We start from the raw sequence: 18,480 nt of genomic DNA, 5'->3' as shown, positions 1-18,480 counted from the left end.
ATGCATTATGATCTGCTTGTACTAAGTGATCGATTCTAACCGCAATAGTGTTTTTAATCCCAGTCAGTCTCAGCCAATCACAACAGACTGAAGCAAGATCTCCAGAGATCATTCATCACCACTCGACAGTATGACAGATGACTCCCTGTTCATCATAATTAGAGAGATGCGGCATGAGCGATGAGTCTCAACACGGGCCTTTTGAGGAAATGCAAATACCTATTAAATCACTGAGAATTATCACATCATACACTGCTGTCTGTTACGATCATTTCCTGTTTATTCATCACTTAGACACTTAAACACACATTCACACACACACTCACTTACTCATACACACAAACACACACACATACACACACTCATACGCACTAGAACACACATAAGCTCCCTCACACACACACACACACACACACACACACACACACTCACTCACTCACTCATCCACACTCAAACACACACACACACACACACACACACATTTGTTTTTGTGACATATGGGGACTCTCCATAGGCGTAATGGTTTTTATACTGTACAAACCGTATTTTCTATCCCCTTACACTGCCCCTGCCCCTAAACCTAACCTACCCATCACACACACACACACACACCACCTGCCTCTAAACCTACCCATCACAGGTAACATTGTGCATTTTTACTTTCTAAAAAAAACTCCTCCTGTGTGATTTATAAGCCTTTTGAAAAGTGGGGCCATGGGTAATGTCCTCATATTTCACCCTCTCCTGTAATACCTGTGTCATACCCATGGCATTATACACAATTGTGTCCTCATATGTCACAAAAACATGCCCACTTATTTACACTCTCTCACACACACTCACTCATACACTCACTCACTCACAGACATGCACACACACTCTCTCTCAGACAGACACACACACACACACTCACTCACTCAAACACACACACGTACACACTCTCTCACACACACTGACACACATACACTGTCTCTCTCTCTCTCTCTCTCTCTCTCTCTCTCTCTCTCACACACACACACACACACGTGCTCTACAGACTTCAGCTATCATTTATATTATATACAAAGCACTTGTTTAAAAATAAAACTGCTTAAACATTAATTAATACGTAAACGTTTTCCTATTTTTTATTATTAATCTGTACTATTGCTAAATACGTTTATGTTATTCAAATGCCTAAACAACACAGAGGGAAAAAATAAAGTTTTTTTCAGGTAGCCTAACTAAAAATAGGTAGTCTAAATTAGATTCAGACCGTAGGAATAGATCAACAGTAACAAATATACCTATGATTTAATGAGAACGAATTATACCTGAATTGCATCAAATAATAATATTATGCTAATATTAGCTTTGTAGATTAACGATATTTTGCGGGCGGGGATGTTGTTGTTGTTGTTGTTGTTGTAGCGTTTTACCTTACAATATCTTCGTTTTTATCGAGACAGATTCATGTTTTAGGCTCTGACTGTTACTGTAGTCGAAATTAAACATGTAATTTTATGTCGTGTGAGGTTTTTTACCTCAGATTTGAGTTGAGTCTGTTTTCAGCACCTTGGACAAGAGCGCGAGCCGCGAGGATTTCGCGCGCTGGTGTAAGAAAGGCGCGTTTTTGCGCTGAGGAGCGTCTTCTTCTTCTTCTTCTTACGTTAAAAACATATATGAATGTAAAGTTTTTATTTTTTATTTATAAGTTTAATTTCTTTTAACTTTACTTTTAAAACACAGCGCAAGGGCGCGATACACTGAAGAAGAAAACACAGCGACATTCACACACCTGTTCATGTTCCTGTAAACCTCTCTCTCTCTCTCTCTCTCTCTCTCTCTCTCTCACACACACACACACACACACACACACACACACACACACGAGCTGACAGCGTTCAGAATAACAGAAATTGGATCTGATGTGATTACAGACGCGCGCACATGTATGCGTTTAAGTATGACGTCCTTAAATACGGACAATATTATATATCTGACTTAATTGCGTCATTAGAAATCAACAGGGTCATAAACATCCATATGTTTCCCCCAGTGTACTTCCTTAATTAATGCACTCATGAAATATACAATTAGAGAATAGTTGTCATTAAACAAAACCCGACGCAACAATCATTTCAAGATTAATTAGCATGTTTTCCTTTCGAATTTGATTTGTTGCGTCGTGTAATCTGTCTTTGACAATTTAGTTCCACGAACAACACTTCCTATCAATGCATCGCCATAAATGATAAAACTTTTTGCATGTATGAATAATGAAAGCCAGTCGCAAGATGTAATAAAAGGCTACTTACATGTGAAACTCCGCTTGTGAAAGTGTTCACACATTTCCTCTGATCAACAGAAAGAGCCACAGGAAAGCCATGACGAAAATCCCCAGCAAGCAAAAGCAAGTTGTGTATTTAATGTTCCAAGTTCAGTCTGAAGTGAATCCACGCGCTCAAAGACCATTAAATCCGCTCTTCAGTGCCATGGCTCATCGGTTCCCCGCGCTGAACACATAGAGACTCCAGCGCTCATGAAGTTGTGTGTGTGTGTGTGTGTGTGTGTTGGAAAGGCAGAGCTGTTTCTCCTGTATGTTGCTGTGCATCACAGTCTGAACTGATCTGAGAGCAGCAGCAGTGGGTCAGATGTTCCGCCTCCTCCACGAACACCATCTGCTCCAGCCGCTTTAAAACACAGTTTGTTTGGGCAAAAAGTGAATAAAGTGCATCGTGTTTTGGCATACGTTTTGTAATGTAGGCTGGAGGAAAGGACAGATGTTTTTTTCTTCTTCTTGCGTATTGTTTTCTAATAGAGCCGTCGAATCGATTTACTGCATCTAACATACAAGTTTGTGTTTATATAGTGTGTGTGTGTGTGTGTGTGTGTGTGTGTGTGTGTGTGTGTGTGTGTGTGTGTGTGTGTGTGTGTGTGTGTGTGTGTGAGAGCCTACATGCACATACACACACACACACGCACGCACGCACACACTCTTTCTCTCACACTCAAACACACACACTCGGTCTCACACGCGCGCGCGCACACACGCTTTCACTCTCTCTCTCTCTCTCTCTCTCTCTCTCTCTCTCTCTCTCTCTCTCTCACACACACACGTTACCATATATATATACAACAAACTTGTATAGATGTGAATAACGACACTAACCCTTAGTCAGGATTTGGGTGTTAATGCTAAAATGTGAGGTGCGCATGGCTTTTTATAATAGCATATGTAAAATACGATATGGGCAATTCAGATTGCATGAAAATGCCTTCAGTATTACCTTATAAAATGTACCCAGTGTTATATATAATACAGGGCATATACAAGGCATTGTGTATCAAATGATTTGTCTCACATAAATGGACCGGAGAGGAAGAAAGCTGTCGAATTAGTAAATAAACATGTGACTTGATGAAGTTTGTTCACCTGAGAGGAGTGTGAAGGGTGTGGAATATGAGTTTGTATCCCCATCTATTGGTCAGAGAAAGTCTAGCAGGACAGACTGTATGGTTGTGTTTCAAAATCCGTGAGTGATCCTAATTATTATGCATGTTGTTTATTTCATTTCAGTATGAGAAATGCATCATTAGTTTATTTTAAATAGTTATAATTAATAGTTTAATGCTCTTTGGGACGTCAGAGAGATGTTGGTCACACTCCATTTAGACTAGAAAATACATTTAAATTCAATTTTTAAAACATATCACTACACTTTATTTAAGTTTAAGTACTGTGTAATATTATAGGGGTATGGTTAGGAGTGGACTTTGGTTTAGGGTTAGTTGCATGTAATAATTATTACTAACTGCACGTAACATGTAAGGACACTGTAAAATAAAGTGTTACACCCAAATGTGCAAGTCATGTTTAATGCACATTTTGTACAAATCAATAATTCAAAAAACTAAGCTATCGATGCGTCATGCATAAATTACATATTAGATGATTCATATTTTCTGTGTATCTGAATAAATCTTTTTGCCTGTGTTTTGGTTTGATGTTAAGTTTAATAGGAAAAAAATGAAATTGTTGATGATAGTGATGGCAGTGCATCAGAAAATGAGAAGAAGATGAAAATCAAGGAGCATTTTTTTTAGTGAGGTCAGAGATTGTTGTTGAAGTCAGGCATTTGAGTTGGCTATAATCATTCCAGTTTGGAAGATGTGATCCACACCACAAACAGAGAGGTCAGGAAAGATGCTCCTGCCAACTGGTCTCACTACACTGACACGCAAATGCTCCAAAAATGTTGACTGAACATGTCAAAATCCAGTTATGTGTGGAAAGTGTGCGAATACTGAAAGGAAGAGTCTTCACACTTGTTCTGCAATCATTTTGGAATCCTGTGGAATTCAAACAAAGAAACAATGTTTTTATTGCTTCATCCATATTGTTTCAATGTTTCATCAATAACCCAACCTAATTGGCTGATCATTACAATCTAAGTTGCATCTGAATTTGTTTCAAGTTTTTGACATTTTCATATGAGTTACAAATGAAATATAGAAGCACAAGATGAAATTGAAGATTTAAAGCTTGTAAATGTATTTTTTAAACACTAAGAGAGCAGAACATTGTCCAAAGCATCCCACTGCCTCCACCGGCTTGCCTTCTTCCCATAGTGCATCCTGGTGCCATGAGTTCTCCGGTTCTGATGCTCACATGCCACTGTTGGTGCTTTCGGCATGGGCACCCTGACTGGTCAGCGGCTATGCCGCCCCATACGCAACAAACTGAGCTGCTCTGTGTATTCTGACAGCTTTCTATCAGAACCAGCATTAACTTCTGGAGCAGTTTGAGCTCCAGTAGCTCGTCTGTTTGATCGGACCCCACGGGCCAGCCTTCGCTCCCCACGTGCATCAATGAGCCTTGGCCGCCCATGACCCTGTGGCCGGTTCTCCACTGGTCCTTCCTTGGAGCACTTTTGATAGATACTGACCACTGCAGACCGGGAACAGCCCACAAGAGCTGCAGTTTTGGAGATGCTCTGACCCAGTCGTCTAGCCGTCACAATCTGGCCAAACTCGCTCAAATCCTTACGCTTGCCCATTTCTCCTGCTTCACACACATCAACTCTGAGGACTAAATGTTCACTTGCTGCCTAATATATCCCACCCACTAACAGGAGCCGTGATGAAGAGATCATCAGTGTTATTCACTTCACTTGTCAGTGGTCATAACATTATACACCTGTTTGGTGTATATACTGTATATATATATATATATATATATATATATATATATATATATATATATATATATATATATATATATATATATATATATATATATATATATATATATATATATATATATATACATACATATATATATATATAGAGTATTGACAGTACTAAGAAATAATTATATAAAAAGTCATTATTTCAAATTAGATTTCTAATGACATAAAAATAATTTTTGGCTTTTTGGTTAATCTGATGAATAATTATGGTTTTTAACAGCCTATTTTGTCTTCTGTGAAGAAAAATAGTTTATCTTTACAGAAAGTGTATCTTAACTTTAATAGTTTATCTATAAACAAATATAAACAGCTAACTTTTTATTGCAGTTATTGTATTGCGTATTTATTTTTGTTTATACATGTTTGTAATACTATATTAGGACATCACATCAAATAAATGATCACTGTGCAAATTATGTTCTGGTATTCATGTTTATATTTCTGTACATTACGCTCCCGCCTTGAGCACGTGCCGCGCCGGCGGCTCTTCTTGGCGTGACGGAAGTGGCGTCACGGCGTCAACATGTAAGATGGCGACGCATCACAGGCAGAATGCAGCGGGGCGCAGGAAAGTGCAGGTGACTGTTTCACACTCGCTTGCGTGCTTGTGGTGTGCGTGTGCTGTTTGTGCAATGAAAGTAGTGTTCAGACTGTAGTTCGCTGTTGTGACGGCTGTTTTAAACGCGGATGTGAGCATTTGTGTGGCGCAGAGGGAGGTGGAGGCCAGGCTGTGTCTCAAAATCTAATGTGCTGTCTATCAGATTGCAGTTTTGGGGCGTTTTGAGTCAGGTGTCTACAAGCTAAGTCTGTGGACCGCTTACTGCAACCCATGCTTTTATGAACTCGATGTCTCGGGGTTTAAATGAGTTTTGGGCTGCGAATGGAAATCTTTAGCCGGGTTTGCTCACATATTTCCATTCTAAAAGGTCACGAAAATAATCATTCCACACATGAACATATGGGCATACATACCGACTACATGACCATATTAGCACATATAGTCACGTGGTCACCATGCATATGCCCATAAGCACATTAAATAATGAACATATTAAGATCTACACATGTATAGGTCGATGCTGCACACATAGCTTATTGCTATAGCATGGTATACAGACACATTTTACACAAATTGTGTCACAAATGTGTGCAAACTAAACATTTAGCTTTCCCATAAAAGTGTCTATGAATTAAAGGTGCTGTATGTAAGTTTTTCACTTAACTAAAGCATAAAAATGCCATCATGTAGATATTTAAGAAAACATGCTAATACGTGTATATTACTTGTTATACTGTCGAGGAGCCTTGGAATTATTTCTCACAAGAAAGTTTTCTAATGACTGATTTGATGTGATAATCTTTGTTGATTAATTTACTAATAAACATTTGTGGTAATTTTCCACTTTATAAACTCAACTTCTATAATTTTACTCATTCTCGCACAATAAACCCGCGCCAATATCCGACCGTGTGGTATCGTTTAAATATCGGTACTTCAGTATTAAATTGTGGTACCGTACCGAAGCCAAAATTGTGGTATTGAGCCATACCTAACGCAATGTGTTTTCTTTATAATGAGTTTCGATGGGTAAACACATGGGCGTAGATTACGCGGGGGACGTGTCCCCCTCACTTTTAATAAAATGTATTTTCGTCCCCCGCACTTTTACTGGGTCTCACCGATCCTAGTCGACCCGCTCCGAGCGGGATTCGAACCGGCGTTACCCTGCGCGGGGGCGGGCAAGTTAACAGGGACGCTAAAGACAGCCTTTTCTAATCTCGGTTGATAGCGCGCTTCTTGAGGTCACGGGCAAGTGTATTTACATAGAAACCAATGTGAATACATCAAGATTTAAATTCAGAGACAAAAAATATTCTATGCATGACCTGTAATTTTTTTATAATCTTAATATGAGGAGGGCGCTCTCTCACAGAAAGTCTAAAAGTGGATTCGTAATACCCAGTCACGCTGGAGCTAGGGTTGCCACCTTCAATACAGAAAAATAAGGGACGCCTGCCGGTGGCCACACTCCTCGGGGCCACGATGACCACAGTCCCGATGGTGTGCCAGTGCAGTGGTCGTATATCATAACTTAAAACCTAATTTATATATATATATATATATATATATATATATATATATATATATATATATATATATATATATATATATATATATATATATATATATCTTAAGATTGATACCAGTGGACATTATAATAGGATATCTGCTATTGAAATCAGTGTGAACAGATGCACTCAGTATAATACACAGCTATGACAATGAAAAACAAACTCAGCTGCTGTAACCTGAGGGGAGTAGGATAAGAAATTGCAAATTACCTCGAGTAATTTTATAGTTTTGTGAACAAAGATTTTGACTAAAATATTTGTCATTGTTTGCAGTAACACCATCCAAACAGTGAAACCACACCTAAATAACTGTAAATGATATAATATCTACAATCATTTCTTATTTTAATAAAACACTAAACAACATTTTTATTTTTGGTAAGTTAAGTAAATATATTTATGTATTATTCCGTTTTTATAGTCTATTGTTAATTCTATAGTATTGGATGATGCAATTATAATTTGTTAAGCATAACAAATAGTTGTTTATTTTATTCCTAAAAGGTCCTATTTTGATTATATATATATATTTGATGATATATATATATATCATCTCTTATTGAAGTAAAGCTTGTGTCTGACTATAGCCTACAACTTAACCTTAATAAACAAATCATACCATAACATCATTAATGTAGCCTACATTATTAACATTATTTCTTAATAGGCAGCATTTATGAAATCTAACGTTATCAATCAAAAAATTGAGGTGATTAAAAAAAAAAAAAAAAAACATAACACTGTCTGCCTCAGGAGATGCTTGAGGTCTGAAGAACTGTGCGACAGTGCTTTGATTTCGGTGAGCTCTTGCATTTAGTGAATGTTGCTCTCCCGTTGCGTGCTGTCCCACATCTGACGGGCCAGCGTGCGCCACTGAAAACACTCGCCGACAAATAATTATTGTGCAATTGGCTTGGTATTCATTGCCGCGGACACTTTCCAATCTAAATATTTATTTCTTCCCACTCTCGTCTGTACCTCTGCATCCGCTTGCGTTTCTGCTCTGAAACTTTTACTGCTGGACGCGGGGAGGTATTTGGACCTGCCTCCGCCATCGTTTCAAATGGATTCTGCCCATATAGAAAATAACCTATACCTCTTCTGGCTCTGATTGGCCGTGATTCACGACCCGTGAACCTGAAACAAACCAATCAAACAAACCAACGACGGCAGCGACCCAATTAGGGGCAGAATAGGACGTGTCTTCACACAATGCAGGTGGACCTATGTAAAATACGGGACAAATCGCGTCCCGTATTGCTTTGATACGGGACGCGTCATTTTTCCTGAAAATACGGGACGATTCCGTATTTCAAGGGACGGGTGGCAACCCTAGCTGGAGCTGCAAACTGAAGGAAAACAATCGTTATGAGTGATGAAACGTGACGACGACAATCAGACGATTGCGACAATATATGCTTTATGTGTGTTTTTAAAGTCATCTCAATGTAGGCTATTTATTGACAATAAAGTAGGCTATCATATGAATAATGCAGCTTTTTATGTTTAGTATCTTCTGCTCACCAAGGCTGCATTTATGTAATGAAAAATAGTTAAAACAGTAATATTTTGAAACATTACAAATTAAAACAGCTTTTTTCCTATGTGAATAGTAATTTATTCCTGTGATCAAAGCTGTATTTATCATCATTAATCCAGTCTTCAGAGTCACATGATCCTTCACTAATTATTCTCATATGAGGATTTCATAATCAAGAAACATTTATGATTATTATCTGTGTTGAAAACAGTTGCGCTGCTTAAGAATGTTGTGGAAACCATGATGTTATTTTAAGGGTTCAGGGTTCATGTAAGCCTACATGTTATTTTTCAGGATTCTTTAATGAATAGAAAGTTCAATGGACAGCATTTATTTGCATTTATTGAATAAATTAGTATCTAATTTGTGATATTAAAAATATCACTTGTGATCAATTTAATGCATGTCTAATCAATAAAAGTATTAATCGCTAAAAAGTAATATTTCGCTCTTTTTTTTAATTTTTACCAAAAATGTTTAAATGATAATGATCATAAATGTGTGTTGATCATCAGATCCTCATCTGAGAATGATTAGTGAAGGATCATGTGACACTGAAGACTGGAGTAATGATGATAAATTCAGCTTTGATCACAGGAATAAATCACACTTTACTATATATTAACATAGAGAACAGCATGGTTTACATCAGAATATATATATTTTTTTACATTGCATAAAATCTGTGGAGTCTTAATGCAGAAGTGTTTGTAGTATATAAACCAATCATAAAATTGGCATAAAAAATAGGAGAATAATATTATAGATATTAATTATTGGTTATTGTTCAGCAGTGTATTTGGTATCTTACCCAATTAAAAGCAAGAGATGCGATAAATTATATTGGTCCAAAAAAAAAAAATGGTATTACGACATTTCTGTCCCCCTCACTCCTGAAAAGATGGCTACGCCCCTGGGTAAACACCTTACGAGAAACCTTGCGTTGCATTAATATCTCGTTCATCTGCTTTCCTGTGCAAAGTATGCATCATCAATAATATGTAAATTGAATTTGGTCTTTTAACATCACGGTCTTACTTCATTAATACTGACTACAACACTGATAAAACGACTGGTGAACAATGGAAGAAAGCCTTGTTTTGCCCTCCAGGTGGGCGTGAAACCTATGAATAGTATTTCACCTAACACCATACAGGTTGCCAGTTGGCGGAAAACACAGTACATTGCTGCAGTGGAAGTCAGTGAACAAACCGGGTCAGAGATTGCAGACCTGATCTAAAAAACTCGGCATCTATTAGGTATGGGACGATACACTTAAACTCACGATACGATGCACCTCGATATGCCAGGGTTACGATACGATGTCAATTTTTTTTTTTTCTTTCCAAATCTGTGATTTTTTTTTTTTACCACCTAAGTAATGTACTTAAACGAAAGGTAGGATTTTTCTCTTTTTTTGCAATTTGGTTCTATGTTGTTTAAAAAAAAAAAGAGAATTTTTAGAAGTCTGCGACCACATCTTAAACAGGGGTGCCAATAATTGTGGAGGGCACAGTAGGGATGTCAACCAATTAAAACATTGAATCGCGATTAACTGCATGATTGTGATGAGTTAACTCGCGATTAATCGCAATTTAATCGCACCTTTTTATCAATTGTAAATGTATCTTAAATTAAGTTTAAATTAAGTTTTTAATACTCTAATCAACATAGGTATGGACAAATATGCATGCTTTATGCAAATGTACATTTATTATTAGTGAAACCATACTTGTTCAATAATAATCAATACAGCATGAAGACTAGATATATCAAAGGTCATAGATATGTTTATCTAAGAAGTTGTTCATGTCTCTTAAGCCTAAACTTAAAAATAATGAGTAGGTAATGATTTCTCTCATTTTAACAATATAAAGGGAGTTTTTACACTGGCAGTTTAATTCAGAACAGGGCAAAGTTCGTATGAAAAATTGTTAATGTGTACCAGTGAGCGCACCAGAACCACACCATAGCTGGAGGAGGTCCATAGTGCGGCCCCTTTAAGAGATCCGCATTTCCTGTTGAACTGCCGGTATTTTGCGTGTGCGCGCCGAACTGGGCCGCGATTCACGTGGACAGTGCGAAGAACACGGACGACTCGGGAGCGCGCTTGTTCAGGAAAGTAACCTGTGCATTCGTTTTACCCGATTGTAATGTATTTAGTTCAATAAAACACGTGTCCAGTAAGCGGGGTGATGGTGTTAATGATTTACCTCAGACATGAGCGAGAGTGAGCTGCAGTGCATCGCGCTCAGACTGCAGAGAATGTGCTCAGTGAAAAAACACCCTTTTCTTTCTGGAGTCTAATAAAAGTTAAACAGAAAATATGGTAGTTTATGTAGGCAATAACTGCATTTTTGGTTTAGAATATTAATGCTAATGTCAACCATTTTCTTTCCCTATTAATGTTTGCTGGTGCATCGCGTCTGACTGCTCTCACTTTTTCCAACTAACGTTACGGGCTATGCCTCAGATCAAACAGAAAATGCGCGCTGTGTTTTGTTATGTCTGCCCCATACACGCACGCACGCACGCACGCACACACACACACACACACACACACATATATAATACACTAAATTATTTATACTACGCAAATCATGCAGCAGTGCCATCTATATTTCGCGATCCATTTTTTTCGACCTCGATGCGTTTCGTCACGTTTTGTATCGCGATATTTTGTCAAACGATATTTCGTCCCATCCCTAGCATCTATCTAAAAATCTCTCTGAACAGGAGCATTTTAAAACGTGAATAAATCAATGCATTGTAAGGAGGAGGGGGCGGGGCAAACTATATTTTAAAATTTTGACTGCAGTACCTATGTCAGCCACATTAGGGCTGGGCGGCATAAAGAGTTTGCACGATATATCAATAGATTTTTTTAGAAACGACATGGAATGAGGCAATACCATTTATATTGATGCTCATCCGAAAAATAGCGGAGTATGCAGATTGAGCTGATGCAGGGAAAGTGCATGACACAATTTGTCCTCAACATGACACGCTTTATATTAAGGACTTCAAATTAACTGGTAAGATATAGTTAACATTAGGGCTGCACGATGAATCGAAATCGAACCGCAATCGCGATTTGGCTTGTGTGCGATTATGAAAGCTCAAAGGCTGCGATTTTAATTAATTAAATAAATAAATGCCCTGTGTGTTAGCGAAGAGCGGCTCTGTGATAAACGCTGCTCCGTCTGAAAGACTGTGAGTTTGAGTCGCTTATAACGTGCGTTTGAAAAAGCAACACGAGTCAAACATCTTCACAAACTAGTGAAGTGTTCATAAACCTGTTCAACAAAAGACAACGTTTAATAACATGTTTACCTCACTTTATATCGTCAGACGAGTGTGTGTGAGCTGATATCAGCTGTGATGTGGCTTCTCATCAGAGTGAGGCAGACGACGCGTTATTTTATAGCATTCTATGTCAATCAGCACTGCATTATAATACACTTTATTATTATGAAAATACCCTTGACGGCTTGAAGAACTCAAATACTCCATATTTTGCTGCAGTCGTGTTTATTGTCGTCATGTTTAATCTCACATCATGGATTTCCTGAAAACTAACGTCAATTACTTCTCTGAGGCAAATGTGGCGGTTTCCGCTCGAGGGCGCCCTCTGGCTTTCAGTATGAATTAAAAACTTTTGGGTAATCAATAATAAGAATAATACATTTTAAAACTTAATAAACTTAAAAAATTATAAATGTGTTGGACAATCCATGTTTTTCTTCAATGTACAGGAGTTTTTCCCCCACAGTGGATGCACAAGAGGTTCATATTTCATATTAAAGACAGACTTTAAGAATAACTCCTTAGGCTTAGACCTTTCTAATGTTTTTAGTCATAGGCTGTCTGCATATTAATAGGTAACCCAGCAGTTTTTTTTTTGTGTGTAAAATGTTTTCTGTAAAATATTACAAAAATAATAATAATAATTAGTATTAGTATTATATAGTTATATTTGTTCTGACCTACTCTTTTGTATTTTGTAATTATGAAAATGTTATTGTATTGGTAATATTTCTTATTTTTAGAAATATTTTTTGCAGTAATAATAATCATAATTATTATTATTAGTCACATTAATATAAAAACACAAAATATTATAAACACACACTTTTCATTTGTAAAAAAAATATAATAACAATAATCGCATTTTAAATCGCAATCGCAATTTTACCCAGAATAATCGCAATTATATATTTTCCCCAAATCGTGCAGCCCTAGTTAACATACATAGTTTAAAGCAGCTTGCCCTGTCAGATGCTCTGAGAGATACTTGTGCTGACTGACAGATAAAATCTTGTGCTGTTTTATGCGTTTGAGATGTGGTGCTTTCCTCAGTGCATAACTTTCATTTCACAGGTATATTCTCCATCTGTAAGTCATGCAAATGTCCATTTTGCCACTAAAACAGGTTTCTGTGAACGAGCGCCGACACTTGCATACGCGCCAAACAGATGGATAATTCTAACTAAAATATACATATTTCTAAAATATTTGTTGTTGTACAATAAATGTGCCATATTTGGAATTTTAAACCTACAAGTAAGTTTATTTTTATGACCGTCACCGTTATAATGGGGTAATCAAATATATCGTAATATGCTTTTTTATTTTCAGTTTTTGTTTAATGAATTATTAATTTTGTTTTTATATTGTAATGTTACAATGTTAGAATATAATGTGATTTTTAACCCCCTTTTTGCACACAATATATTGAATAGCCTGCATTAAATTCACTGTATTTATTTATACCCTTCAATATCAACATTGTTTTTAGGACATCATTGGGCAGGATGTGAAATAAATAATTATTAACTCTTTCCCCGCCAAACACGGACATTTCCATTATTTGTGAGAAAACGCTTCCAGGCCAATAACGTAATTTTCCGTGTTTTCACTGTCGGACGCTAGGGGGCGCTATTGCACATCTTCTGAATGTGAGTACTGAATCTCCTGATCAAAACACACGCGAGTAAGACGCAGTGAAACAAGCGATCGCATGTAATCATATGTATATGAAAATAACGGGATCATCGTCATTAAACATCGTCAGAGGAAAACATCTCGGCGCTCTCCGGTGTTACGGTTGAACTGGTTTCCGTGTGATCTGGTGAGTAACTTCCTGATTCAGGTCGGATATTCTTGTGCTTGCGGCATTCTGAAAAGTTGAGATGTTTTTAACTCGATGCGGTGCAGACACGCCTGGAAAAAACGAGCGCGTCGCTTTCATTATGAGAGCGCTTATCGCGCGCCTACATTGGAAATAATGAACTTGAGCGTGCAAAAGACGTGATATGTGAACGGCCCCTTAAAAGACAGCGCGCCGCGAGACAACAGTCACAAACCACCGAGCTTCCCCGAATCAGCTCCAGATCTCTGGAAACCATGTTAAACCATAGCAGAACCCTGACTACATTTTATGGTTTGTGATGCTAAAGAACATTTCATGACGTCTCAGACAACTGTAAATGTATGGCTACTGTGGTTTAATTATAAACGCTATCATAAACTCATATTTACCATAGTACAATAATTTTCTTTGCCTCTATTATTTTATACTGTAAAAACTTCAACCACATTGATTTAAAATGAATAAAGGTTTTATTATTCTAATATAATATGAAATATTATATTAGAAGTTGTATTTTTTTTTGGAAAATTATCCAAAGGATTCATGAGCTAATTACAAAAAAGAGCATTAGATTAATTATTTATTGTAATAAAAATAATCGTTAGATTAGTTGACTAACCGAAAAATAATCGTTAGATTAGTCGACTAATCGAAAAAATAATCGTTAGATTAGTTGACAGAAAAAATAATCGTTAGTTGCAGCTCTAATATATTGCATGCTCAGATATTCATTAAATAAAATATTGTATGGGCTATGAAATTCTTTTGAAAATTGTCAAAAACCCTGGCGGTGGCTGGGAACTTTTTTTTAAAACGCTGGCGGGGAAAGAGTTAAAATAAATACAGATTTTTTTTTTTAATCCAAATTGAAAAACTTAGAAAATACAGGAATATATACTGTGTATCACCATTCAAAATACTGAGATATGATTTTTTTTTGGCCATATCGGCCAGCCTTACTAGCTGTCAATCCTACATACCGCACCTTTAATAGTCATTTGAATGTATTATATCATGCTCGCATTTTATTTATATATTTTACCTCAGTCTTGTGCTTCTTTTCAATGCAACTACTTTATAAAACTTTATTTTGTAAGAACAGAAAAGTTTGGGAAAACTGTGCATCATCTTATGGGACAAGGTTGATATTAACATGAAATTATATTACATCTCATGTTTATAACAATAGCCTCTCAACCCTGAAAATAAAAGCTCACTGGATCGGCATTAATCATAAGTGGCATCAAAAACTCTCATCCTTGGTTTTGATTTATTATACCATGACTACTGTATAATAGGGATGCTCAATTATTGCAGAAATCATAATTATCACAGTTATTTGGTCAATATCGAAATCTCTATTATTTAACACCATTATTGGTGGGCAATCAGTCTTATATCATATGAGTTTAAATTAAATGTATCAATACTACCAGGTTAACTAATGTAACAAAAGCAATTACATAAGAGTAAACAGCAATATAATAAGAACAAAGAAACTAATTACTAACATAACCGGCAAATTAATACAACAGAACACAAATACAAATTAAGTTAATACATTTTTTAGGAAGCATAAGTAATAGCCTCCTACAAAAAAATGTAATAATCAAATGTGTAATAGCACTGTATGGTCTTACCTGTATATAGATTCATCCTTATTAAAGTTGCTTAAGTTATTCAGCCAAGATCAGTGATGATTTATTGTTTTATTATCTTTAATGACGAATGGCAGTAGATTTATAAGGCTGCTGTCAATTTAAGAGCGAATGCTCGGATCCAATATACTTATACACACATTTTCTTTCTCAACTGCACATTTACTTAAAGTGGAAATCAGTTTACTAAATAATATAAACTTGACTTAAAAGCCTTGTGCACTCCGGGACAATTATTGCACATGCTTATCGCCAGCGTTTTTTGAGATGTTTTTTGTTGTATTCACCAAGAGATTTTCACTGGCGATGCCTGGAGTGAACGTGCAAATTCACTCCCTGGCAGTAGAGGGCACTTTTGATTTGATTTCAGATCAAATGGGATTCGATGAAAACTCACCATCGACTCCTATTTGATCTGCAACCACAGACTGCATTTGACAACAACACTCACTTATTCGGCGGGTTTGTATGTTAAGTTTGGCTTGAGGAGGAATGAAAGTTTTAAAATTACTAGCCACTCAGTATTTTCACTAGCAACAATTTTGACATTGATACCATGAGGAAAAACTGCCATATATATATTTTTAATATTATCCCATAATTTGTCACAAGGAATATTAGGCTACTGTCCCTTTAAGACGGGACGTACGGATCCATTACACTGTTACACGTTTTATTTCTCAACTGTTTACTTTATTTATTTATTTATTTATTTTTTTTATTGAGCAAAATTGCAAATTTACAAAATAATAACTTTTACAAGGTAGGGGATCAATGATATACATACACTTACAGGAGAGGAGAGAGAGAGGAGGGGAAAAAAAGAGTAGTAATAGTTTTAGTAGCAATAGTCATCATAATAATAATAAATATAAAAACAAAAATAATAGTAGCAGAGGTGGTAGTAATAGCAGTAGTATTCATGTTAACAATCGTAATAGAAGCTGTATCATCTGTGAATTATAATGACGATAATAGTATTAGTCATTATAATTCACAGATGATACTGTTTACTTTCACTTAAAGATTACGTGAATACTCGCCTAGACCGGCATTTTGACATTATTTTGCGTGTATTTGACTGTTTAAGCGCAATAAGCAGCGAAAAAAGTAAGTCTATTAAATGCTGAGAGGCAGCTTTATGTGTGTGCACTTTGGGTGTGAGCACAAAATCTGTGTAAATCAAAGTAAAATCAAATGATGAGTAAAATCAAACCGAAAATTATTCAGACACCAGATTTAACACTAGTGTGTGCAGGACACACTTTGCTAAGTGAGGATAGCAAAATAAAGTAAACTGTGACGTATACACACATAGTGATATTACACATAGAGCCCTTCCCTAGTGATATTCAGGGCCGTAAGCTAGATTATACACACATTTTCATACAGTGACTACCAGTAAAACTGATAAACATTTGGGACCAAAATGATTCGGACACTTTGAGCTGAGCATGTTTTGCTGAAGTGTTTTTTCTGAAATTGCTAATGTGACATTGTTGCATTGCTTAGACATTGGTTGAGCTAAACTGGTATTATCTGATTGTGTTCTTAAATTTTAACAGCTGATTGCAATCCATTACATCCCTTTCCATCAAATACATTATAGTAAATAAACTGTGATAATGTGAGAAAATGTTGAAAGGTGTCTGATTACAGTTTGGTTTGACTGTATCCTGTGTCGATTAATCGATAAAATTGGTGCATCTAGTTCTGAGCGTGTGTGTGTGTGTTGCAGGTGTCATATGTGATCAGAGATGAGGTGGAGAAATATAATCGCAATGGAGTCAACGCACTACAGCTGGATCCAGCTCTTAACCGGCTCTTCACCGCCGGGCGAGACTCCATCATCAGGATATGGAGTGTCAACCAGCACAAGGTAAACCTGTGGATGTGATCTCAGAACAGTTTAGAGAGCAAGTCTTCCCTGGGCTTGTGAAATGACGTGCCTGTGTGTCTTCCAGCAGGATCCGTATATTGCATCAATGGAGCACCACACGGACTGGGTCAATGACATTGTTCTGTGCTGCAACGGAAAAACACGTGAGTGTCTGACAAGAGCCGTGCCTTTGTTATTTGTGTGCAGCACAGATTTATATTTGTCTGTTGTCTCTACAGTGATATCGGCGTCATCAGACACTACAGTGAAGGTCTGGAACGCACACAAGGGCTTCTGCATGTCAACGCTGCGAACGCACAAGGTACTGTCATGTGACGAATGACTCAAAACCTGCAGAAGGACATTCTGCTGATTGCCATACACAGGAATACACGCGTCCCAAACCCTTCCCTAGTGATATTCAGGGCCGTAAGCTAGAGAATTCTGGGCTAGAGACCTGCATGGGACAGATTTTTCCATCCCGCAAGATTTTGTCCCGCTCCCGCAGAAATGTATATTATTTTTGCCCGCTCCCGCCCGCAAAATCCCGCGGGTAAAGGTATAGCTATTTTCTTTTTAATACATTGCATATTCTGCCTGCTACTTTTCACTTGCTCCCTTGTTGAATATAAACAAAACAAAAAATGTATTTTTATTTATTTGCGGTTAAAGGGGTGGTTGCATGCGATATGACTTTTTGTAACTTTAGTTAGTGTGTAATGTTGCTGCTTGAGCATAAACAGTATCTACAAAGTTACAGCGCTGAAAGTTCACTGCAAACGGAGATATTAGGCGTTTCTCAATGTCAAGGATGCTTCCTTGGAAGGACGGATCCTTCCAAGTCACTTCCTTCAGAGGCTAGGCGAGGCTTCTCTTTAGCATTCGGA

General features: G+C 37.0%; 2 protein-coding genes across 5 annotated transcripts in view; one reads left to right on the top strand and one right to left on the bottom strand.

Annotated features, from left to right (window-relative positions):
* Positions 1 to 2,602, bottom strand: part of scn5lab (sodium channel, voltage gated, type V-like, alpha b) — a 219,226-nt gene extending 216,624 nt beyond the window's left edge. Inside the window, exon 1 of the mRNA XM_067435448.1 lies at positions 2,298 to 2,602. The gene's annotated coding sequence lies outside the window, so the exon portion shown is untranslated. The remainder of the gene's footprint in view (positions 1 to 2,297) is intronic.
* A 3,100-nt stretch (positions 2,603 to 5,702) lies between these two features.
* The window catches only part of wdr48a (WD repeat domain 48a), a 42,304-nt gene continuing 29,526 nt past the window's right edge, over positions 5,703 to 18,480 (top strand). For 2 of the 4 annotated variants that reach the window (XM_067434429.1, XM_067434427.1), the window contains exons 1-4: positions 5,703 to 5,809; positions 17,453 to 17,593; positions 17,682 to 17,757; positions 17,833 to 17,915. In XM_067434429.1, coding sequence (XP_067290530.1) covers positions 5,762 to 5,809; positions 17,453 to 17,593; positions 17,682 to 17,757; positions 17,833 to 17,915 — 348 coding nt within the window. In that variant the 5' untranslated portion in view covers positions 5,703 to 5,761. Of the gene's footprint in view, positions 5,810 to 17,452; positions 17,594 to 17,678; positions 17,758 to 17,832; positions 17,916 to 18,480 lie in introns of all 4 variants that reach the window. The other 2 variants (XM_067434428.1, XM_067434426.1) reach the window with 1 other exon arrangement.

Source organism: Pseudorasbora parva, chromosome 24, assembly GCF_024679245.1.
Source record: "Pseudorasbora parva isolate DD20220531a chromosome 24, ASM2467924v1, whole genome shotgun sequence".
NCBI lineage: Eukaryota > Metazoa > Chordata > Actinopteri > Cypriniformes > Gobionidae > Pseudorasbora > Pseudorasbora parva.
This window is presented reverse-complemented; position numbering and strand designations above follow the sequence as displayed.